A 26,293-nucleotide genomic window follows, 5' to 3' on the forward strand; every position below is an offset into this window, starting at 1 on the left:
AAGAGCAGTACATATAAAGGTCCAACCTTTCATGCATTCTGAGAGCTGAAATTAGAGAACTGACCTACAATTACATCATGGAATGGCAGGTTATACAACTAACTTTCGCGACACACAATTCAGACTTATCTAACTAGAAACTGGCCAATATTGTACAAAGGATCCTTGACAACAAGAGCAATATCATGCAATTACTAAGCAATAACTAATAGAAAGCAGTGCAATAAAATTGTGGGTACCCAAACTCTCACATTCATTGTTCCAGTTACAGAATAATACTCTTCGCTACTTTTAAAGACTTGAGTCTTAACTCAAAGCTAGAGCCAGGGTTATTAAAAATACCTTAAGTTCTGGTCCTACATTCACATCTAGGCAGCTGAGTAAATGACCTGATTTTCAAAAGAGCTGAACACGCTGCAGCTTCTATTGACATCAATGGAATTGAAAGATGCAAGCATTTTTGGAATTCAGGTTAACTTTTTATGTGCCTAAATATGGACTTGGGGAGCCTACTCTGAGTGCCTGTTTTTTTTAAATCTTGACCAATTTCTGTACACTATTATTACACAGGTATTCATGGCTCAGTGACTTATCTGAACCTAACTGTCAAGAAAGGAAATCAAATGAACATGTACTCTATGACAGAGAAGTTTAAGTACATACTTGATATCTTTCAAAATTTCTTTATCTGCCGTTTTTCGACAACATATGAAGCCACTCTTCACCTCCACTCTGTAGCAGATGTTGTGAAAGGTCACAATGGTTCCTCTGCTGACTGATGGGTCTTGAGAGGACTGTTTTCTGCTCGGGAGGCCGTTTGTACTTGACATTTGAATACTGATGTCTGACTGGTTGTCTGTCATTTTGGAAGGATTCCACTTCTGTAAACATAAACATTAACAAAGGTATCCTAGATAGAGAAGAGACGAAAGACCACCCTAGATGCAATGCAGCCAACTTAGTTTATACTGTATGTATCCTCCAATAAATGTGGATGTTATACTCAGAGTGAACCCCACTCAACACTTTTCCTTCTTCCATAATCCTTCCTAATTTTTTTTCCGTGTGCTGGACTATAACATGGGAAAGCCCATATACAGATAACATCTAAAACACTACCTTAAAAGAACATTAGCACTGCCAAGCCACACATTCAGCAGTAAGGAAATGTAAGGATTAAGGTTGCTGTGTAACTTTAATTCTGTCCCTTTTAATTACATGATGGCATACTATTCTTTCCCACTGAGCCCTTGCCTTATTCCATGCACGCGATGAATGCGGTTCACTGAACGAGTAGCTATTCTATTTTACTTTTTATACTCCTTGTTAAAGGCATTACTTTCAACCCCTCCTCTGAATATAGGACTAATAATTATCATTTCCTCATGAGCTGTTCTATGGTACTCTCATCATCGCATCCTAGTGCTTACCAGTCATCAATGATTTTTTTCTTCACCACACCCTTGTGAGAAGTGGTGGTATTAGCTCCCTTTTACACATTGGGAACTAAGGCACAGAGATTAAAGGCAACATCGTCAAAAGTGTTAGCTGAGTGTGGGTGCCCACGTTGAGAAGCCGAGGACCTGAGTTTTCAGCGTAGTGACCATTTTACAGCACTTTATATGTTCAGAGCACTGCTCCCATTGACTTCGGTTGCAGCTGTGAGTACTCAGCAGTTCTGCAAATCAGACCCCAAGAACTTCAGATCGGGTATGCAGAAAATGAGGGATACACAGTGGCCTCCTGTGAAAAATCCGGTTTATAAGACTTGTCCAGCTTTACATAAGGAACATTATGGCAGAGGCAGGGATAAAATCCAGTTCTCCAGGCCAGGGTGCTGGAACAATTTTTATAGTGGGGGTGCTGATCATGGAAACAAGGGAAATCATGTATTTGGTGTTTGTTATTACTACTTCAAGCCAGAGGGTGCGGTAGCACCCCTAGTTCCAGCTCCACTGTCTCCACACTCAGTTGCCTTAAGCATGAGACCACCCTTTCTCTTCCTGCAATCCCCTGCCCCATTCAGCAGACACCTTCCAGCTTCTGCAACAAAAGAGACAGGGGGCATGCAGAGAGCAGTCTCCTTCACTGCACAGCCCTGATTCATTATTTTTATGAGTTGCTAACCATTCGAACATGTTAACTGGCAACTAAATATAGCCTAGACACTAAAATTTGATGTTTCTTTTTTGCTAACCAGGAGGATACACTGTATCTATACACATTTATTTAAGCAATTATATAGCTTAATTTACATTTATTCAGATTCTTAATTTTTACATTTTTTTTATTTTGTTAGAAAATGGTGAATGATGCATTCCCATTTATTAAATAATGATTGATGTTTTCTTGTGATTTGTGTCAAGGACGGATGGAAATTCAAATTCAATTAAAAATGCACACAACCAGCTGTTAAATTTTTTTTATTAAATAAATCTACCTTAAGAGTGAATGTTACATAAGAAAAATTGTTTATCAAAAATGTATGAAAGCATGTTTTGCAGTTCAAACTAACCAATTTATAAAACAAAGGAAATATTATAGAATGTGCAGTTAATGAACTCAAACAATTGTTCCCCATTATCATGTCCTTCAAGAGTTTAGAAACAGTAGAACTCACCCTCTCACATCTAGTTTTTACTTGTAAATTGGAAGAAAACAAGCTTTCCTGCTTTTTCAGCTCCCAGTCAGTCTCTTAACTTTGAATGAACTAGTCATTGTAGTGAAATTGAATAAACAGAACTAAAGAAAATATTTTCTCTGCACCTGCAGAAGAGGCCACAGCTATCAAAAGCTGGTTTAGTACTTCAACAAACTCTGGTTCCTGGTGCTTTGTCAGTGACTTCCACCAATTCAGTAGTTTGACTTCCTTTAAACCTTGGCAGCAAACAGTACTACTTAATATTATTTTTGTATTTAATTTAAATGATTTTAATAGATCGTAATAAGTTCAGGCCTTAACATAGGTTGTCGATTTCAAATTTAATTTTAAAAAGTTTTTTTAAAATAAACCCGTATTTAATTTCCATTCAAAATCCAATTTAAATTAAAATAATCTAATTTTAAATTTAAAAATGCAATTTTTTAATTTAAAAAATCATCTATTTTTATCTGCCCTGCAATCTATTATATTCACAAAGAGTAGGTCTGTGATCCAGACTTCTGCACTGAGAAATAGGACACCTGGAAGGGAATGATCATCCCCATCAGGAGCCAGATTCTCCATTCCTCTCCAGCTGTATGCGTAGCAGGAATTGGGGTAGGGAGAAGGTACAAAGTGCTTAGCCTGGCATCTGGTGCAAGCTGGAACTACTACAGCCCCCAGGAGACCATTCCACAACCATGACTAGCTGGAGTCCAGCATGCTCCAGCCATGCCTCCTTTCTCCTCCCACATGCTCTGATATGCCCCAGTGCACCCCCACACCAAGGGTGGCAAAGGGGTAGCATAGAGTCTTTCTGACATCTCTCTGTCTGCAGGATCTGTTCTGCCCAGTGTCTAGCTGCTTTATGCCAAAACAGCATAAAGAGGCCACAGTGCAACACAGAAGCTGACCCTAGATTTATTCTGTTCTGGTTTTACTACAGAGTGATGTGGGATCCTACAGAATTGAAATTACGTAACACCTGCTTCCTGTAATCTTTCCACTATTAAAGAGACATTTTCAAGGCAGTAGACCTAAAATAAGACCCACCATGCTTTGTTTTGATTCATGTTTGCTCTCAGGGTTATAGGACTCTTTCTTCACCCTATCTATCAGCTCTTTTCTTGTAAGCAGGTAGGCTGGTGCCTTTTGGGATAGGTTAATATGATGTCTGATTAAATTGTCTTGATCTGGAATTCCTCAAAGCAGCTTAATTTTTGGGCCTTAACCAATGCATGGTGGGCACAGAACCTTCCGATATTCTACAAGAATAGATGGGGAGGACTCTGAGTTACTAGTGAGAATTCTTTCCCAGGTGTCTGGCTGAGGGTTTTGCCCACATGATCAGGATCTAACTAATTGCCATATTTGGGGCTGGGAAAGAATTTTCCCCCAGGTCAGATTGGCAGAGACTCTGAGGGGTTTTTTCCTTCCTCTGCAGCATGGGGCACGGGTCTCTTGTAGGTTTAAACTAGTGTAATATGGTGGATTCTCTGTAACTTGAAGTTTTTAAACCATGATCTGAGGACTTCAGTAACTCAGCCAGAGGTTAGGGGTCTATTATAGGAGTGAGTGGGTGAGGTTCTGTGGCCTGCAATGTGCAGGATGTTAGACTAGATTGTCACAATGGTTCCTTCTAACCTTAAAGTCTATGAGTCTAAGAAAGTATTTGATATTGTTGCTGTTTGTCAAGAAACCAGTGGAGCCATTAACACAGGCAACAGTGACCTCCCTGTCAGTGATAATATACCCAAGGGGCTGCTTTTGAGAGATAAGCCACATAGTTGTGTTCCTGAAGCTTTGACAGCACATGGGCTGCCTTGTAATCTTTACTGAAACCAGAGACATAAAGTGCAGCTTGCTTGTTAAAGTTGCTGCTGCCAGTGGCTGAAACAGATGTCTTTCTGAATGACACCCAAAGAGGCCTGGCACGATTGAGGTCTAGGGTTCTTCATAGTTGAGAATACATTTATACTATGTCTCTTGGGTGACCTTTTTAAAAGTGATGTTATGAAGATGAGGACACTCTCCCCATCTCTCCAGTGCACTAGGACAACAAGAAGATCTTAAAAGTATTTTGTGATATGAAAGTTCCTGTTGTTACAAAGCAACGGAAATAAAAATACCACAAAAAAATTAGAAAATTGTTTTAGGAGCAGAAGTGCTGTTCACTAAGGAGACTCCTCCTCCTGGCCTCAGCCATGCCGACTGAGAGCAACCCCTTAGCCACCAGGTGCGATATAGCAAGTTAAACCAACTTCCTGAGTTTCAGGAATTCCCCTACATCAAATGAATTCCCAGATGCCCTGGTTAGGATAGATCTCGGCCTCCTTAGCATGGCCAGAATGGCACAAAGTGACTAAAGCACAAGTTAGAATTTAGCCTGCCCTTAAATTTAAAATTGACTTTCCTGAGCTTGTATTGCTTTATCATGCAACATTACACCACTCTCAGAAATATAGGAAAACAAAATATGGAACATTTGGTGACATGTTGAATAAAACCCCTGTAAACCAGGGACACAACTCTGATCCTCTCCAATAAGGTAAGCAGAGAAAAGCACTCTTTAAGCTAACTGAAGGCCACCTTTTTGAAAACAAGACGTGACCTTGCACAGCTACATTTGTGCATACTTTTACTGCAGTTGACACACAATTGTTAAGACTTAATTAATTCTAAAAAATAATTATTTTGCTGTTCCAGGTGATGTATCAGTCACAAATTAAAATCTGCACTACCTGCCTCTCTCCTCATCTGAGTCTTGTTATAACAAATCTTCCATTGTAGCAATTCCCTATGGGATAAATTGGTGTATCTCTAATCTTGTTCCAAAAGGCAATGAGCCACTAGCAGCAGTAAATAATATCTGTGCATGGTGGGCGGACTTTTCATTTGCTTTTGTTTTTTAGTATTTTTTCTATTAATAATGCAAACATTCACTGAGAGATTATATAGTTAATACTTTACTCAGCAATAGGAAGATTTTTATAGATCAGTAAGCCTCACCATGGAAAGATATGGGCAAGTTCCTTTTGATGTTTGCTTTGAGATAAGAGCAAAGGTTGTTAACATGCTTTACTATTACTTGTTTTCTCAGAGGGGTAGGTTTGTGTCATGTTATTTTGTGTCTGATTTGGCAGTCCTTTTGCAAGTAAAACTCCCAGAGAACAAAGAAATAGCAAAGAAAATATAAATCAAATTAATGCATATATGTGTAATGAAATTTCATTTCCAGTTCACAAAAAACTCTACAAACATATGCTCATCTACTTTAGGTTTTAATGGACAGATAAATATCCAATAAAACAATGTGTCACATCATCATGTATAGGCATCAACATACTATAGGTAAATAATCAGAATAAATTAGTTTGTGTTCAGAAGTATTTTTCCAGTATGATGAACAAAGGGGACCATATCATCATTATATCAACTTTGGTTAAAGTAAGTTATTTTCTCTGTAACTGAAATGTTACCCACATTGGTGAGCTATTCATGAATGGTACATGCTGTACTTGTTCTCTTTCAAAAAAATCTTCCTCGAACACTCATCCTTGCCATCAAGAAGTGAGTCATCAACAGCATTAATTCTTACCCCAGCACCTAATTTAGAAAAACCCAGTAGAAAACTCTTTGGCTCAAGCAGCAGCGTAGTCTCAGCAATATCTTCTATGGATTACTAATATTTCATACTTGATGGATGATCCCAGAATAAATCTAAAAAATCCTAGCTGAATACATTTACACTAGCAAGCTGATGACTTGTATTCATATGATGTAATGCTATAAATGGACTAATATAAGGGCAGCCCTTACAGATGTTTAAATCCCATTAGAATCAATGGGAGTTTTGTGTGAGTATTTGCTGAAGTACTGACCACACAATAGATAAATCACCCTATTTTCTATCACAACACATTATTGGACCTTTAGTGCTCCACTTATTTCATTACTCCATTTTTCTGTGTAACCAGGTTGTCCCCATTAAACCATCCTCAAGAAAGATTCTCGCTTTTCATACCTTCCACTGCATCCTTTCAAGGCAGAAGTTCAGTATCCATAATCTCTCTCAAACTATTGATCATATTACCAAGTCAGGAGACAAAATAATTTACTGGAAACATTTAAAATATTGGATCTTGATATTTAATCTTTCTTCTAACTGAACAGTAAAAATGCCCTCTTTAAAGAAATCAGCATATCTTTCTGTCCATAGATGCCATAACTTAAGGTGTTTTCCTCTTTGGGGTTTGCAAATGTTATTTAAGTGTGTAAATTCGGGTGCATACAGGCAGTTTTCCCATGCATTGTACGTTGACTTGTATAGTCCAAAGGCCTGATTCCCCTCTCACATACGCCAGGGTAAATCAGGAGTCATTGACCTGAAATCAATGAAGTTATATGGCTATCAAACCCACATGAGCCATGGCAGAACCAGGCCTGAGATTTTTAAAGCAACTTTACTAAAAATATTTGCCACCCTACGATATTTTATATTAACAAAGAGATTATGTGAACTCTTGTCTTAGCAATTTCCTACAGTAACCGACCGGCACTGGACAAGTTTTCTAAATCATAAAGGAAGAGCGCTTGTAGCTCAGAAATGAAATTGCAAATCGCAAAACCCAACAACACATATTTTAACTGGTTTTTGAAAGACCAACCAGTTTATTCGAGGTATTTTACCTCTTCAAACAAACACATCAAGAGCTAAAATTAACTAAGAATATATCGTTTTAGAGCCAAAATCAACTCTCGTTAGTGTTAATGGGTTTTCCAAAGGAAGCATGATCAAGCCCTTTTAAAAAGATCCTGATTTTCAACATCCCATAAACCTGCCAGCCATTCATTAGTTAAGCTGTTACTTCTCTTATTTATAATGGGTGCAAAGTTTAACTAGTGCAAACTGTCAGGTGAAATCCTCCATAAAAGCATATTGTAGCTGTACATTTTAGTTCTCTATATAAATACAAATACATGAAACGTATATATAAATCCTGTACTTTGTGCAATACATATGTACACAGAGCACAGACAGGTATATGTATGTACATATGCATATATTTATATAGGAAACCGGTGTGGTATATGTGGATTTATACACAGCACAATCCCCATTTTCATTAATGTTTTGGGGAAATTAAAATCATTTGTGTAAAAGGGGATTCAAGGATTCAGAAAATCAGATATGTTAACAGGTAACTGATATACCTGGGGATGTGTAACCTAGATTTAGAGAAAAATGGTATTGTGTACTAAACAGGTTTGGATAAATGAGCTCTTGTGTATGTATGTGTATTATATATGGTACATACACATACATCCAAACTTCTAAGCAAAATGAACTTGTTTCCCTCTCCATATTCTAGCTCTTGAGCTCTTTAACTATTCAGCCATCAGTCTTACATGAGTTTTCTCCTTAACTTAATAAAATACATTATTATTTTGGACATCTAATTTTGTTGGTAACTTAAATGCAGTGGGGAACTCCAGGCAAATCACAAAACATTTTCTTTCTCACTGTTGGTCAAACCAGCTTCAGAATCTAATTCATTAGTTGGTGGCAGAATAGCACTTCCACTATTGCTTTTCTCACCTCTCCTCTCCCTGGCACAGGGAAGGAAACCGGTCACTAAATTAGACAGTTTAAAAAAATACAATTCCATCAATAAGGTTGAAATGTCCCAGTTGACTTACCCAGTGGATCTCAGTCCGTGCAAAAGGCAGCGGCAGTGAAAAAGTTTACGGGTGATACAGACAGGTACTGGGAGTGCAGCTGGAATCAGGGGAAGAGCAGTGAGTGGCAAGTGTAGCAGTGATCCCAGCCTTTTATGCAGCTCAAAGGAAGGTGAAGTCTCACCAGTGGCTCATCAGGCTTTCTGTAATATCAAGGGCTAATCCACAGGAAACCCCTCCTTTCTCTCCCCCACAGAGGCTTGCAAAGGACAGTCACCTCCCCTCCTCTTTGCTGCTGAAATGAGAGAGGCTCTCAGTCCAGGGGCAGGGACAGAGGCACATGCAGCTCCTAATCTTAGCTGTTCTAGCTCAGGGTGCCACAAATGAACTAAAGTGCATTGGAGCAGGAATTCTGCAACATCTCATCCCCCCACAGTTTTGAGCCCAAGTTCAGTCGCTGCCAGTGGCAGTGTGCCTGAGGACACATCACCAAACAAAAGACACGCTAGTGTTGACTTTCTGACGTACTACAGCAGTGTCACCAACTGTGGACTCACAAAGATTCCACCAAATGGGCTAATTATTAGTATGTATTATGTGCCCACAATGCACATGGTACTGACTGCAACTCGTTGTGGGGTGTTTTCTCTACTCTGTCTACCAGCCCTTCTTCCCCAGTGCTGAACATATTGTACCTGTAAGTGTAGACAAGGCCAAACCATGTTCAATAGCATTTCAGTAACCATGGTTAAAACTAGATTGGAGCAAACCTGGTCACTCTTCCTGGTTAACCATCTCCAGGACCAGTGCAGTAGTACCTGTAAATGACACCTGTTGTCAATTCCTTGGTCTGGTGAAATGTGTGGGTCAAATGGTGCAAACTTCTTTCAGAGACTGTATGCAGTCCTCCAGATCTAGGACTGGATCCTCAGGTGTACTGGAACGCCATGTTATTTCATCTCTGTGTCCTCAGAACCTGGGGGCTACAGGGCTGCTCTAACATAAGCTGGCAGGAACAGTCCCCCAAGGGCCATTACACTGAAAGGGATAACCGGAACACAGCATGCTCAGGCCATACCTCCTCAAGCTGCCACATCTGTCTCACTCTAGAAGACCCCGTTCGTTGGCTTTGCACCACCAGGGGATTCTCTTGTGACAGAGAAATACCCAACTGCCCCTTCAGTCGAGTCCCCTTTATGCCACCACAGCAGTACAGAGGGGACTTAGCCTGTTGGGTATGAAATGTTATATTGTTCATGGTTTATTAAGTTACATGTGTGTATTAGACCCAATAATCAGTTTCTAAGGATATTGCAGCAATCCAAGATGGACTCTTGTGACACCATTTTGTGACCCCACTATGCACTGTCAGCTTGGCCTGGAAGTAACTGGATTAAACTGTTTTTTCCTGCCTCTCGGCGATCTCAAGGCCAAACCGCCTCAGACTGTTTCCCATCTTTCCCAGGAGCATACCATGTTTTCCTGCCACAAACTGTATAAAAGGACTGTAATCACAGACTGGTGGTGCAGTCCATCTTGGGTCTTCCTGGCACCAGCACACTATCGAAGAATACCATTCATTCCTGAGGTGAGAAGAAAGAGGAAGCCGCATTCCACCTTACTTGCTCCTGTTTCTGGGACCGTCAGCAACCAAAGGGTTCTCGGTCTATTTCTTCCATCCCAACGGTCATCGAGGGACTCTCCAGTGCTCCTCCTCTACGGGTTCCAGTTACTCACGGAGTGGAGGTCCTGGACTTCGCCACCACGGAAGTTCTGGGAATATAGTGAGACATAATAATTAGGTTTTTCTTAGTTGGGGTTATGTTTTCAATTGCCAGGGTGGGTTCTGTATTTTTGGGCCTGAGCTTTATGCTCATAGGAAGAGCTGCTGTGTCACTGGCTTTGTGTTTGTTTATATAGTTATTGCTCATTTACATTTATCCCTTCCCTTATCTGTAATTTATCCCTTAATACACTTACCTGTTGTTTTACCCTTATTTCTGGTCAGTCTTTATTATTTGTGCACATAGGGAAGAGGGAAGGAGATCTACACCAGTCCACCGGTGACAGATACGGCAGAGGGCGGGTCTGCTCTTCTGAGAAAAAGGAGCTTGTTTATACTCTGTTAACTACACCCATTTACTCAGTAAGCCCTGGTCTACACTAGGACTTTAGGTCGAATTTAGCAGCGTTAAATTGATGTAAACCTGCACCCGTCCACACAATGAAGCCCTTTATTTCGACTTAAAGGGCTCTTAAAATCGATTTCCTTACTCCACCCCTGACAAGTGGATTAGCGCTTAAATCGACATTGCCGGCTCGAATTTGAGGTACTGTGGACACAATTCGATGGTATTGGCCTCCGGGAGCTATCCCAGAGTGCTCCATTATGACCGCTCTGGACAGCACTCTCAACTCAGATGCACTGGCCAGGTAGACAGGAAAAGAACCGCGAACTTTTGAATCTCATTTCCTGTTTGGCCGGCGTGGAAAGCTGCAGGTGACCATGCGGAGCTCATCAGCACAGGTGACCATGTTGGAGTCCCAGAATCGCAAAAGAGCTCCAGCATGGACCGAACGGGAGGTACGGGATCTGATCGCTGTTTGGGGAGAGGAATCCGTGCTATCAGAACTCCGTTCCAGTTTTTGAAATGCCAAAACCTTTGTCAAAATCTCCCAGGGCATGAAGGACAGAGGCCATAACAGGGACCCGAAGCAGTGCCACATGAAACTGAAGGAGCTGAGGCAAGCCTGCCAGAAAACCAGAGAGGCGAACAGCCGCTCTGGGTCAGAGCCCCAAACATGCCGCTTCTGTGATGAGCTGCATGCCATTTTAGGGGGTTCAGCCACCACTACCCCAGCCGTGTTGTTTGACTCCTTCAATGGAGATGGAGGCAATACGGAAGCAGGTTTTGGGGACGAAGAAGATGATGATGAGGAGGAGGTTGTAGATAGCTCACAGCAAGCAAGCGGAGAAACCGGTTTTCCCGACAGCCAGGAACTGTTTCTCACCCTAGACCTGGAGCCAGTACCCCCCGAACCCACCCAAGGCTGCCTCCTGGACCCAGCAGGCGGAGAAGGGACCTCTGGTGAGTGTACCTTTTAAAATGCTATACATGGTTTAAAAGCAAGCATGTGAAAGGATTACTTTGCCCTGGCATTTGCGGTTCTCCTAGATGTAGTCCTAAAGCCTTTGCAAAAGGTTTCTGGGGAGGGCAGCCTTATTGCGTCCTTCATGGTAGGACACTTTACCACCCCAGGCCAGTAACACGTACTCGGGAATCATTGTAGAACAAAGCATTGCAGTGTATGTTTGCTGGCATTCAAACAACATCCGTTCTTTATCTCTCTGTGTTATCCTCAGGAGAGTGAGATATAATTCATGGTCACCTGGTTGAAATAGAGTGCTTTTCTTCAGGGGACACTCAGAGGAGCCCATTCCTGCTGGGCTGTTTGCCTGTGGCTAAACAGAAATGTTCCCCGCTGTTAGCCACAGGGAGGGGGGAAGGTTGAGGGGGTAGTCACGCGGTGGGAGGAGGCAAAATGCGACCTTGTAACGAAAGCACATGTGCTATGTATGTAATGTTAACAGCAAGGTTTACCCTGAAAGAGTGTAGCCACTGTTTTATAAAATGTGTCTTTTTAAATACCGCTGTCCCTTTTTTTTTCTCCACCAGCTGCATGTGTTTCAATGATCACAGGATCTTCTCCTTCCCAGAGGCTAGTGAAGCTTAGAAAGAAAAAAAAAATGCACTCGCGATGAAATGTTCTCCGAGCTCATGCTGTCCTCCCACACTGACAGAGCACAGACGAATGCGTGGAGGCAAATAATGTCAGAGTGCAGGAAAGCACAAAATGACCGGGAGGAGAGGTGGCGGGCTGAAGAGAGTAAGTGGCGGGCTGAAGAAAGTAAGTGGCGGGCTGAAGACAGGGCTGAAGCTCAAATGTGGCGGCAGCGTGATGAGAGGAGGCAGGATTCAATGCTGAGGCTGCTGCAGGACCAAACCAGTATGCTCCAGTGTATGGTTGAGCTGCAGCAAAGGCAGCTGGAGCACAGACTGCCACTGCAGCCCCTCTGTAACCAACCGCCCTCCTCCCCAAGTTCCATAGCCTCCACACCCAGACACCCAAGAACGCGGTGGGGGGGCCTCCGGCCAACCAGCCACTCCACCACAGAGGATTGCCCCAAAAAAAGAAGGCTGTCATTCAATAAATTTTAAAGTTGTAAACTTTTAAAGTGCTGTGCTTAAAGTGCTGTGTGGCATTTTCCTTCCCTCCTCCACCACCCCTCCTGGGCTACCTTGGTAGTCATCCCCCTATTTGTGTGATGAATGAATAAAGAATGCATGAATGTGAAGCAACAATGACTTTATTGCCTCTGCAAGCGGTGATTGAAGGGAGGAGGGGCGGGTGGTTAGCTTACAGGGAAGTAGAGTGAACCAAGGGGCGGGGGGTTTCATCAAGGAGAAACAAACAGAACTTTCACACCGTAGCCTGGCCAGTCATGAAACTGGTTTTCAAAGCTTCTCTGATGCGTACCGCGCCCTCCTGTGCTCTTCTAACCGCCCTGGTGTCTGGCTGCGCGTAACCAGTGGGAATATTGGTTTCGCTGAGGTCTAAGCGAGTCAGTAAACTGCGCCAGCGCGCCTTTAAACGTCCAAATGCACATTCTACCACCATTCTGCACTTGCTCAGCCTGTAGTTGAACAGCTCCTGACTACTGTCCAGGCTGCCTGTGTACAGCTTCATGAGCCATGGCATTAAGGGGTAGGCTGGGTCCCCAAGGATACATATAGGCATTTCAACATCCCCAACAGTTATTTTCTGGTCTGGGAATAAAGTCCCTTCCTGCAGCTTTTGAAACAGACCAGAGTTCCTGAAGATGCGAGCATCATGCACCTTTCCCGGCCATCCCACGTTGATGTTGGTGAAACGTCCCTTGTGATCCACCAGAGCTTGCAGCACTATCGAAAAGTACCCCTTGCGGTTTATGTACTCGGCGGCTTGGTGCTCCGGTGCCAAGATAGGGATATGGGTTCCATCTATAGCCCCACCACAGTTAGGGAATCCCATTGCAGCAAAGCCATCCACTATGACCTGCACATTTCCCAGGGTCACTACCCTTGATATCAGCAGATCTTTGATTGCGTGGGCTACTTCCATCACAGCAGCCCCCACAGTAGATTTGCCCACTCCAAATTGATTCCCAACTGACCGGTAGCTGTCTGGCATTGCAAGCTTCCACAGGGCTATCGCCACTCGCTTCTCAACTGTGAGGGCTGCTCTCATCTTGGTATTCATGCGCCTCAGGGCAGGGGAAAGCAAGTCACAAAGTTCCATGAAAGTGCCCTTACGCATGCGAAAGTTTCGCAGCCACTGGGAATCGTCCCAGACCTGCAACACTGTGCGGTCCCACCAGTCTGTGCTTGTTTCCCGAGCCCAGAATCGGCGTTCCACAGCATGAACCTGCCCCATTAGCACCATGATGCATGCATTGGCAGGGCCCATGCTTTCAGAGAAATCTGTGTCCATGTCCTGATCACTCACGTGACCGCGCTGATGTCGCCTCCTTGCCCAGTATCACTTTGCCAGGTTCTGGTGCTGCATATACTGCTGGATAATGCGTGTGGTGTTTAATGTGCTCCTAATTGCCAAAGTGAGCTGAGCGGCCTCCATGCTTGCCTTGGTATGGCGTCCGCACAGAAAAAAGGCGTGGAACGATTGTCTGCCGTTGCTCTGACGGAGGGAGGGGCGACTGATGACACGACTTACAGGGTTGGCTTCAGGGAGCTAAAATCAACAAAGGGGGTGTCTTTACATCAAGGAGTATTTCAGACAGGACTTCACGGAGGGTTCCAATAAGAAATGGTGCACCTAAGTTATCGTTCTTATTGGAACAAGGAGGTTAGCCTGGCCTCTGATTGATACATGGCTAGATTTACCTCGCTGCACCTTCTCTGTGAGTGACTGCAGTGTGACCTAGAGGAATGAGTCCCCTAGACAGGGGAGGAGGCAAATGAGTACAAAACAAATCTGGTCTATTTCTTGTTTTGACCCACTCCATCTATCTTTTACATCTTTGGCTGGCAGCAGACGGTGCAGAAGGACTGCATTCCATCCACATCTCATGACTGCCCGGCAGAAGATGATGCAATAGGACTGCTAGCCATCCTCATCTCTTGCCTGCCCGGCAGAAGATGATGCAATAGGACTGCTAGCAATCCGTATCGCCTGCCTGCTCACCATAAGATGGTTCAATAGGACTGACTGCAGGACTAAAGAGAATGACCTGGTCAAGTCACTCCAAATTTAGTCCCTGCGCCCATGTCTGCCCAGGTGCTCCCAGCCGACATGGCCAGGAGCACCTCGGACACGACGAGGACGACTACCAGTCGTATTGCACCGTCTGCTGCCAGAAGGCAATGGGTTGCTGCTACTGTGCAGCAAAGCCGTACCGTGTCTGCCAGCACCCAGGAGACATAGGGTGATGGTTACCTGAGCGGGCTCCATGCTTGGCGTGGTATGGCGTCTGCACAGGTAACTCAGGAAAAAAGGCGCGAAACGATTGTCTGCCCTTGCTTTCACGGAGGGAGGGAGGGAACGGGGGCCTGACGATACGTACCCAGAACCACCCGCGACAATGTTTTAGCCCCATCAGAGTGCTCCATTGTGACTGCTCTGGACAGCACTCTCAGATGCCTGATTGTTTGCCGTTGCTCTGACGCCGGGAGGGGCGACTGAGGACACGGCTTACAAGGTTGGCTTCAGGGAGCTAAAATCAACAAAGGGGGTGTCTTTACATCTAGGAGTATTTCAGGCAGGACTTCACGGAGGGTTCCAATAAGAAATGGTGCACCTAAGTTATCGTTCTTATTGGAACAAGAAGGTTAGCCTGGCCTCTGATTGATACATGGCTAGATTTACCTCACTGCACCTTCTCTGTGAGTGACTGCAGTGTGACCTAGAAGAATGAGTCCCCTAGACAGGGGAGGGGGGGAAGCAAATGAGTACAAAACAAATCTGGTCTATTTCTTGTTTTGATCCACTCCATCTATCTTTTACATCTTTGGCTGGCAGCAGACGGTGCAGAAGGACTGCATGCCATCCACATCTCATGGCTGCTCGGCAGAAGATGGTACAGTACGACTGCTAGCAGTCCGTATCGCCTGCCCGCTCACCATAAGACGGTTCAATAGGACTGACTGCAGGACTAAAGAGAATGACCTGGTCAAGTCACTCCAAATTTAGTCCCTGCGCCCATGTCTGCCCAGGCGCTCCCAGCCGACGTGGCCGGGAGCACCTCGGACACGACAATGACGGCTACCAGTCGTACTGTACCGTCTGCTGCCACAAGGCAAGGGGTTGCTGCTACTGTGTAGCAATGCCGTACCACGTCTGCCAGCACCCAGGAGACATAGGGTGACGGTTACCTGAGTGGGCTCCATGCTTGCCGTAGTATGGAGTCTGCACAGGTAACTCAGGAAAAAAGGAGCGAAACAATTGTCTGCCCTTGCTTTCACGGAGGGAGGGAGGGAACGGGGGCCTGACGATATGTACCCAGAACCACCCGCGACAATGTTTTAGCCCCATCAGGCATTGGGATCTCAACCCAGAATTCCAATGGGCAGCGGAGACTGCGGGAACTGTGGGATAGCTACCCACAGTGCAATGCTCCGGAAGTCGACTCTAGCCTCGGTACTGTGGAAGCGCTCCGCCGAGTTAATGCACTTAATGCACTTAGAGCATTTTCTGTGGGGACACGCACACTCGAATATATAAAACCGATTTCTAAAAAACCGACTTCTATAAATTCGACCTTATTCCGTAGTGTAGACATACCCTAAGAGTTATCTTGGCTCCCCTTTGAGATAACAAGCCTGGGCTAAGGAGCTGGACCCTGGTGATCAGATTTGCCCTATAGATGACTGCAAAACTAAGCTTGAGTGTCCAAAGCTGGCTCTTCAGAGTATTAAAACACCATCTCCTTTTTACCATTGTAGGTGTGTCATCCAAGAAATACAGCCATGTTCTTAAGTTAGTTCTTCAATATTCTGCTTCAAAGTCAAGTCCCTAAGAGAAGGAGTCTCATAAGTGATTAGGCTGGGCCTACAAATACAGGGGGTATCTTTTCCCTGTGAAGTGTGTCTTGGTGCCTGAAATCAGTCATACCTGTCCTCCGAAGTTAGCAGCATCCAACATGTTTGAAAGTTGCTTGGACAAAATAGCTGGTTTACTTGCCCATATTTTCAAAGCATTCAAGGAGATCCACTACTCTGAGATTATTCATCTGAATTTTATTATCAAGCTCTTTGACAAGATTAACAGCCCCTTAATTAGTTTATTGATCAAAATCATTCCTGTTGAAAGTATGACACACACAAATATAAACTAGGGACTTTTTCAGTAAGAATGCTTTTTTTGCTTTCTAAAATAGAAACAAAACCAGGGACTTTTGTCAGCCCTTGAGATGTTAGATAAGATTTATACATTTTCTAAAGAGACATTTTCACTTTTAAGTAAATATAAAGTATTTCTAGAAGAACAACCCAGTCGAGAAAATGCAGATTGGTGATACGTCTAGCTTTCTTGGATATATATATACACCTTGGGCACATGCGTATATCATCATGTATGCAATACCTTTCTCACCTGTTCCACTCTTTATTTTATTAATTAATTTTGATGTAAATAATTTTGTATAAAGATAGCTATACAAGGCTCTGGGCCCTCCAACACTCAATTAATATTAGGTATAGACCCAGCAGAATTAAACAATCAGACAAGGACTCAGCCAGCCAGCCACCTATGAAAAAGTTCCTATTCACCCCTTCATCATTCTGGGAACATACCTGCAGCAGCCCTCTCCAAACCCCAATCAACCTGATGTCTTTTTCAGCATGCCAGGAAGGTCCCAAATCTGGGCTTTCTCAGACTAAGAGGGGGAACAATCTCCAGAGTCCTGACTCCCCCAACTCCCCCAGACAGTTACTGCTCTTATTATCATTTAGTGAAGACTATTCTGCGAAGACATTTGATTTTAAGTCATTTAATCATAGACAGCCAGAATAGAGTATACACATTTTTCAAGATGCTCTGTCACAAAGCCCTACTGAAATCCATGTCAAAACTCCCATTGACTTGAATTTTGCAGGATCAGGCCCATAGTGCTGTTCTGCTCAAAACAGCAACTGCAAAAATGGCATTGTCGGGTTGAATTACTCAGCGTCTCTCTATAATGTCCCTTTATATTTGCTCCGTTTACAAATGAAAGGATGTTTTTTCTAAATGCCGGTCCTGCAAACAGAGCCTGGGCTCATCCTTGAGCATCAGCATCCTTAACAAAGGTTCTGCCGGCCATGTGTTATCCTCAGATACACTTGTCGTGACTCCAATATCTTCATATTATGCCCTCAGTGAAAACTATCTGTATATCGCTAGAAAGCCGAACTGCTCTGCTGTTCTCCCAGCTAAGAATGCATGACAGACACTCATAAAACAATAAAAATATATTTCTAAGAGTATAAGCATATCATAAAAACAGATGGCGAACTTGAGTAACAAGTTAGATGAAGGGTTTGACCTTTCAGACCAGCACTTTATGATCATCTGCCAACTCCATTACACAGCAAACTCATTTCCTCCTGCAGCACAACACAGTCATGTAACAGACCCTGGGCCCACTCATGTTCCCTTCACATAAAACTCCTGCAGAAGTCTTGCGTGAGTCGGATGAGTAGGGCATGGCCCCTTGCAATGGCATTCATAGACCTTATGCTGCAATGGTCACTAAGGAGTTAATGGCCAGAACTGCTACTCCCCGACCTGTGGCTCATTATTTGACTATCAAAAGCTGTGATAAAAAACTGCAGCTCAGGCAGAAGTGGGCTGCTGCCAGAGAGGCAAGGGAGCACCCCAGCAGAGAGCTGGCAAGGAGCTGCTTTCGGAACAGACCCAGAAACCACTGGGGAGAGGTTGCTGGGAAACAGTTAAAAGGGACTGGATTTTCTGCACCTTGTCAGGCCCCTGGGAGGATTACAAATCAGGGATTGAAGAGTAGCTGGCATAGGCAGGCATGCTGGAACAATTTTTATAGTGGGGGTGCTGATGATGGAAATCATGTATTTGGTGTTTGTTATTACTGCTTCAAGCCAGGGAGTGTGGCAGCATCCCCAACATCCCTAGTTCTAGCACCACTGGGTACAGGCCAGATGACCCCCAGAATGGGGTCTTAAAGGACCAATGAACCTTAAATAGTCCCTTAGGGGGAGGGAACAAGCCCTCTCTCATCTCTGTATCAGATGCTGTCATGCTAGACAACGTTTCGTAACAGTTTTTCAGCAGCCTCCATGTCTCATTTAACACTAACTATTATAAAAGGGCGTTGTCTTAAGTATCGACAATATTGTTTGGCAAGAGTCCATACACACATGCCCTGACACTCTACTATGAACCTTCTCAGGTCATCCTAGATGTTGTATGCACTGTTACTGCATTCACTATTCCTGAATCTTTGTCTGGTTAAAGATACAAAGAGCTCCAGTTTGTTTTTACTTATGCCTTGCATTTTGGAGGTTAGTAAAAAAGACAAAATCAAAAATTGGCAGAGGGAGGCGAGTGGCTCACTCGGGTGGTGGGACTGGTAATAAGCAGGACTGGAAGTATGTTGTTGTGAACCGTGGAAGAAGCCAGGGGGCTTGGTTCACTTACACTGATATGAATCAGGAGTAACTCCACTGAAGTCCAGGGAGTCAGTGATCAAACTGGGAAGGGGAGACTGGCCAATCAGTTCTGACCTGTGCACTTACATTGGATACACTTGTAAGGACAAAAATAAGTGGTGCTGAGTTCCCTCAACTCCCACTGATTTCAGTGGGAATGGAGGCCACTGAGTGGCTTGCAGGATTGTGCCCATAATCAGACTCTTCATCACCCACTCAGAAGCCAGATTTCCTACTGTTCATTTGGGGTGCACATTTTCCTCACCCCTCAAAATCACTCCCCCAAATAGTTGCTTAGTGCAATCAGTATTAAAGGGGAAACATGCAGTCACAGTGGTGTTTCTAAGCCCCATTTCATACATAGCATGAAAATAACGATACAGATAAAAACCGCAGCAGGAAAAGTGACCCTGAAAGTCCCATCCCTCAGTTGTGTTGTTAAAGATATTGCTTACCAAACACTGAAATGTTTGTCACATGTCATTTGCAACACCCCTCTCCATGCTGCCTATCTTATCTTTACTCCCAGCTGGCTGGCTTCCCTAGAAAAAAAGCCACAGAAAGGTAGTTACACCCCACTGTCCAACTAACACTGTATTCACTGGGAGACTTCACTAATGGAAAAGGTGAAAGGGACAGTGCAAATTTTATTTTTAATCATTTCTATTCCGGTAATTTTCTAACATATCTGCCCTTTAGGACTATGACTCATGTATTTTTTTTCCTTTGCATCTTTAAGTTGTTTTAAAGACTCTTCTCTCCCCTGCTTTTGTTTGTGTGGGTCACACATCAGGGAGTGCCTGGGGGTAGGGGGCCTAACACCAGCAGCAGCAGATTTCCATCACATTTCTGGATGTTCATCTGTTAGAAGAGAAACAGCTGCAGCTTCTTCCTCGTCCTCCTTCCCTGCAGCCCTTAGCTGCTTGCAGCCTGCTTCCCAGACTCGGTGATTCTGAATCTGAGCTTGCCTGAAATTTGGGATTGTTCAGATTGGGATTCCAGTCCATTCTCCTTGTAGATATATGATCAAGTCATGAGGTTCAGATCCAGTTCCAAATATCCCCAATATTCAGGGGGTTGGATCCAGGGGTTTGGATCCAGAGGATTCTAGGTTAGGTCCATATATCAATGGATGTATTATAACCTCAGGCAGGATTCCTTCAAATACAGAGCCACTGATTTACATATCTTTAAAGACAGGTCTGAGTATTACACGTAAAAAAGTGTTAGGAGATATGAGGACAGGACATTGTGGGAGAGCTGGGGTACAATTTTGGAAACAAATATATGCCAGATTTCTGTGCATATTTATATTAGCTGCATTTTTACAATCATCACACATTTTAATTAGCACAGCACTGTGCTCTTTAATAAAGAAGTTTAGAGCAGGTCTGAGAGCTGCTGATAAATTAATGCTGACACCGTGGTGCTGCTAAGGGTACTTACTCTCCTGTTTCTTTCCATTTTGGAGCCAGGATTCTCTTTTAATTGAATCGTGTGTCCTCTTGTGGTCAAATATAAGTATTAAGTTAACACATCTGACCATGTCTTTGTGGGGAAAATACAGACAAGCACAAACACTTCATCATGCATTTTATTTCAGAGATTAAAAAGGTTTAAATTCAGAATTCATGTTTTCAGCATTATTGGTGCAATTAACAGTCATGCTTTTTCCTGTATCTATATTTATTTATAGAGATGTTAAAGAAACACAGTTAATCTGCATAGGCCACAACATTGACCTGACATTAGAAAGGTAAATAGCATGCAACAGTCCTGAATAATGGATGTACCTGGGCTCTATAGATAGTAATCCCTGAGTCTGATCAGATAAAGCTTCAGCACTCTTAAATTGGAAGCCAGCTCAAAGTTTGACATTGATACTGCAGTGACTTGGGATCAGGGAAATGAAAAGACCTAACAGATGGAGACCTTGACAGACAATGCATGGTTGCTAAGACTGAAATCAAAGAACTGTTTCCTTCACTCTCTATGTTCCCTCCAGGGAGAGAAAAACTTCCCCTTCATTCTCTGAAACTGTACTTTGTGGTGAGCCAAGTTTTGAGTGGCTGTTAGGAGAAATTACTAATGCCAGAGCTTTGTTAGCACAGAGGTAGGTTCATTATGGAGCTGACTCCAGTACTGACACTAAGAGCAAAAGATATCTTTATATTTTTTAGCCAGAGCCTAACCTGTTAAAGCCTTTTTAAAATCTACATGGCCAGCCCATCACCTTATAGGCATGGACAGATCTATTATAGAAAAATGGCTATTGTAGAATAAAATGGCTCCATTCCATTTAAATGGCAAAAGTCTTTAAGAGGGAAAGTGTTGTACAGATCTCTGAGCTCTTAGTATCTCCTAATTATGGATATAGATGTTCTATATCACTCTGGAAATTCTCTCGGGTCTGTTTCTTTAGTCCTCTGCTGGCTTTTTCTCTGCATTTTAAATACTTGTGATTTTCTCTTTTTCCAAACTTCTTTTACTCAATTTGTTCATGAATAGTCATTTACCATGTCAGAACATTGCATTATTAATTATTTATATTATCTGAATTATTGTAGTCCCTAGGAACCCCAGTCATGGACCAGGACCCCATTGTACTGGGTGCTGTACAAACACGGAACAAATAGACAATCCCTGCCCCAAAGAGCTTACAACCTAAGTATGAGACAAGAGACAACAAATGGAGACAGACAGATGGGGAGTACAAGGAAACAATGAGACAATATTGGTCCATATGTTAGGCAGTGGTCTCAGCACATCACCAGCCTAGCTGTTATGAAGTTTTTTGTAGGCATTATAGCAAAGGAGAGTTGTAAGGAGGTTTTTGTAGGAGGATAATGAGTTAGTTTTGCAGATGGTTATGGGGAGCTTCTCCCAGGCATGAGGGGTAGCATGGGAGAAAGCACAAAAGTGCTACTTATCATAGAATCGTTGAAGTGTAGGACTGGAAGGGATCTCGAGAGGTCATCTAGTCCAGTCCCCTGCACTCGAGGCAGGACTAAGTATTGTCTAGATCATTCCAGACAGGTGTTTGTCTAACCTGCTCTTAAAAAATCTCCAATGACAGAGATTCCACAACCTCCCTAGGCAATTTATTCCAATGCTTAACTACCCTGGCAGTTGTGAAGTTTTTCCTAATATCCAATCTAAACCTCCCTTGCTGTAATTTTAGCCCATTGCTTCTTGTCCTATCCTCAGAGGTTAAGGAGAACAATTTTTCTTCCTCCTCCTTATAAGAACCTTTGATGTACTTGAAAACTGTTGTCATGTTCTCCTCTCAGTCTTCTCTTGTCCAGACTAAACAAACCCAATTCTTTCAATCTTCCCTCATAGGTCATGTTTTCTAGACCTTTAATCATTTGTGTTGCTCTCCTCTAGACTTTCTCCAATTTGTCCACATCTTTCCTGAAATGTGGACACAATGCTCCAATTCAGGCCTAATCAGCGCGGAGTAGAGTGGAAGAATTACTTCTTCTGCTAATACATCCCAGAATGATGTTTGCTTTTTTTGCAACAGTGTTACACTGTTAACTCATATGTAGCTTGTGATCCACTATGATCTCCAGGTCCCTTTCTGCAGTACTCCTTCCTAGGCAATCATTTCCCATTTTGTATCTGTGGAACTGATTGTTCCTTCCTAAATGGAGTACTTTGCATTTGCCATTATTGAATTTCATTCTATTTACTTCAGTTACTTCATTTCTCCAGTTTGTCCAGATCATTTTGAATTTTAATCCTATCCTCCAAAACACTTGCAACCTCTCTCAGCTTGGTATCATCCACAAACTTTATAAGTGCACTCTCTGTGCCATTATCTAAATCATTGATGAAGATATTGAACAGAACCAATCCCAGGACCAATCCCTGTGGGACCTCACTTGTTTTGCCCTTCCAGCTGGACTGTGAACCACTGATAACTACTCTCTGGGAATGGTTTTCCAACCATGTATTTCCCTAGTTTGTTTATGAGAAGGTCATGTGAGACAGCATCAAAAGCCTTACTAGAGTCAAAATATACCACATCTACTGCTTCCCCCCTATCAACACGGCTTGTTACCCTGTCAAAGAAAGCAATTAGGTTGGTCTGACACAATTCGTTATTGACAAATCCATGCTGACTGTTATTTATCACCTTATTATCTTCTAGGTGTTTGCAAATTGATTGCTTAATTACATGGTAGCCCAGAGACTGGGAAGTATACTGTAGCATGAAAAGCGGGTCTGTGCTTCTGTAGAAATTGGCAGTTTGCCTGATGAGCAAAGGATTGGAACTAGGCTGTTTCCAATTCTGTTTCCAGCTGTGAGCTCTACAAAGCAAAACTCCAGTTTCTCATGACAACCAGCAGATGGGGCTATTTCTTTCTTTTCATGGGTTTCAGAGTAGCAGCCATGTTAGTCTGTATTCGCAAAAAGAAAAGGAGGACTTGTGGCACCTTAGAGACTAACCAATTTATTTGAGCATAAGCTTTCATGAGCTACAGAAGTGAGCAGTAGCTCACGAAAGCTTATGCTCAAATAAATTGGTTAGTCTCTAAGGTGCCACAAGTCCTCCTTTTCTTTCTTTTCATAGGTTTCAGAGTAGCAGCCCTGTTAGTTTGTATCCGCAAAAAGAACAGGAGTAAAACTTACACAAAGTAAAACTATTTTCCCATGTTTATTTTTCCCCCTTACTGTTCCTCACATGTTCTTGTCAACTGCTGGAAATGGCCCATCTTGATTATCACTACAAAAGGTTTTTTTTTTCTCTCCTGCTGGTAATAGCTTACCTTAACTGATCACTCTTGTTATAGTGTGTATGATAACACGCATTGTTTCATGTTCTCTGTGTGTATATATATATATATATCTTCCCACTGTATTTTCCACTGCATGCATCCGATGAAGTGGGTTTTAGCCCACAATGAAGTGAGCTGTAGCTCACGAAAGCTTATGCTCAAATAAATTTGTTAGTCTCTAAGGTGCCACAAGTCCTCCTGTTCTTTTCATAGTTTCTTTTCAGGGACACGCTGCCACACTATGTTTTATCTACCATGTGTGCACTGAGCTCCTGCATTTTTGATTTCTTTGCCAAATGAAATGAGACACAGAAACTGCTTCTGTAACAGGGTTTTTTTTATTTGATTTTGTAAACAGATTCTCAATTCCCCAGTTGCAGAAGATCCTGCTCCTTTCCCCACTCTCCATGTAACCAAGACTCCTGATTTTCAGAGGTGCTGATCTCCTCCAACTCCAGTTGAAGCACTCTGGGGTCTTTGTGCCTTGACAGCGGCATCAACCAGCCCTAAAACTCACAGATTCAGTCACTAGAGGATGTCCCTCATTTAGGGGAATCCATGGGTGATAGAGCACCATTTTGCTAGCCCTGCCTAGTCCCCAGTACTGAAGGTATTGCCAGGGAAAAGTGATGTTACTGGTCACCCTGTGTTTAGCTGATCCAGGTTGCCAGTTCATTACCATCTAGCACATGACTGAGCAGCCTTCAGCTGCCCCTGGCCATGCCAGTGTCTGATTTTACCATGATGGGGATACACAAAGATGTCTTAAAGGCCCCGCCCCCAGATGTGCGGCAGACATTCCCTGGCAGAGACAGAGTACCCAGCTCTATGTCCTCATTTCTTTTCCCAGAATAATTTGTTTTCTCACTGGAAATGTCTTTCTTACTTTGCAACTTCTCCCTTATTTTTAAACCCTGTGAATTCACAGCAAATATTTCCCCTCAAGTCACGTAGCAGGCAGAAGGCTGATGCTCTGACACAGGAAGGCATCAAAATGTCTTAACTTCATTGACTGTTATACAAAGCACAAAGTATTGGACAACTCGGCTTGAAAAAGTAATACAAAATTTGAATGAAAATCTCACTGAATCAAAGGAAATAATGTTACTCGGCTGCATCTTATGTCTTCTGTTTGTCCATTTACACTTGTGGTGCAGATCGCTGTAAGTGTATTCATACTACTGCTTTTGTCTCTGACTCTCAACTCATTATTACAGTGTAACAAAATATCATCATAATTTAAAAAAAGAAATCTGGACACTATTCTTAAAATATTGTTTCCTGTGTTTTAAGAGAGAATACTCTATATATCCTCTTCTCATTCAGACCTTAGTTCAGCCAGGTACTTAAGCAAGTTCCTGGTCTTAAGCATGTGAGCAGTCCCATTGACGTCAGCTGGATTACTTGTATGCTTAAACTTAGGCATGTGCATAAGAGCTAGATATTATTAAGTACCCCCACTGAATTGGGATCCCTGGGCATAATTCAACTCCCACTCAAGTCAATTGCAGACTTTCCATTGACTTGAGTGGGAGTCGGATTGGATCCTCAAACTCCTTCTAACATTACACTCTCTCCGAGAATGTCCATCAAAAGGGAGTTGATAACATTTATCTAATACAAATATTATGAGCTAATTATTATTTATCGCCTCTTCTGGATTTCCAAGGGTTTCCTGTCTTCTCTGTCCTCCAGACAGTCAGCTCTTTGAGGCAATCACTATCTCTATTTTTGTGTATGCCTCAGAGCAAAGCACACTGATGATGCTAAAAAAATGTATCTTTGTGCCTCAGTTCCTCACCTTTAAAGGGGAATATGAGTACTTCCTATCTCTCAGGGGTGTTGTGAGGTTAAATGCATTAAAGATGGCAAGGTGCTCAGATAGTACATTAATGAGCATCATATAAGTACCTTTGATAGATAATCCCTTCTCCTAGCTCTTAGACATTTGATGGCCCAAAGATACGGTACCTTCAGGACCTAATTCACAACTCTAATATACCAGATCTGTACAGGTGCATCTCCAGTTGTAATGCACTGTTGAATCTGGCCTTCTGTCTCTTCATGTGATGGCAGTGTGCTTTGCTCTTTGGGGAAGGCTAGGGGAGCAGGGAAGGCATTCACTGAGACCTAACAGGAGTTTACTTTCATAGATGGAGGATTGTCTTGCTGATACCTACACTACACAAAAATGGTAGTCAGATAAAAGGGTAGGAATAAGACCAGCCCCATGCTCCCAACTGCCTAGCACCCAGATTTCTGGCCTGACCATTTTACCCAGGTGTGAAATATGAGAGTAGGAACTCATATTCTGTACAGGACTTCTATTTATTTAGTTAGTATCTTTCTGGTCCAGTGAAGGCTGGTAATGCTGGAAAATGGGGAGGTGAAACTGACACAGAAATGTACCCTCAGCTCATGTACACCAGCCAGCTAATCTAAAACAGAGTAAGTAGTATCTGCTGTGTCCA

The 26,293-nt window shown here is 43.0% G+C and overlaps 1 protein-coding gene across 4 annotated transcripts in view; it reads right to left on the reverse strand.

Annotated features, from left to right (window-relative positions):
- Nucleotides 1-9,113, reverse strand: part of LOC140910219 (broad substrate specificity ATP-binding cassette transporter ABCG2) — a 38,669-nt gene extending 29,556 nt beyond the window's left edge. Inside the window, exons 1-2 of one of the 4 annotated variants that reach the window (XM_073340660.2) lie at nucleotides 8,342-9,113; nucleotides 664-881 (exon numbers count right to left, since the gene is read on the reverse strand). In XM_073340660.2, the coding sequence (XP_073196761.1) occupies nucleotides 664-863 (200 nt within the window). In that variant the 5' untranslated portion in view covers nucleotides 864-881; nucleotides 8,342-9,113. Of the gene's footprint in view, nucleotides 1-663; nucleotides 882-8,341 lie in introns of those variants that run through there. The other 3 variants (XM_073340663.1, XM_073340661.2, XM_073340662.2) reach the window with 3 other exon arrangements.
- Between the last annotated feature and the right edge of the window lie 17,180 nt (nucleotides 9,114-26,293).

Source organism: Lepidochelys kempii, chromosome 4, assembly GCF_965140285.1.
Source record: "Lepidochelys kempii isolate rLepKem1 chromosome 4, rLepKem1.hap1, whole genome shotgun sequence".
In the NCBI taxonomy this organism is placed as follows: domain Eukaryota; kingdom Metazoa; phylum Chordata; order Testudines; family Cheloniidae; genus Lepidochelys; species Lepidochelys kempii.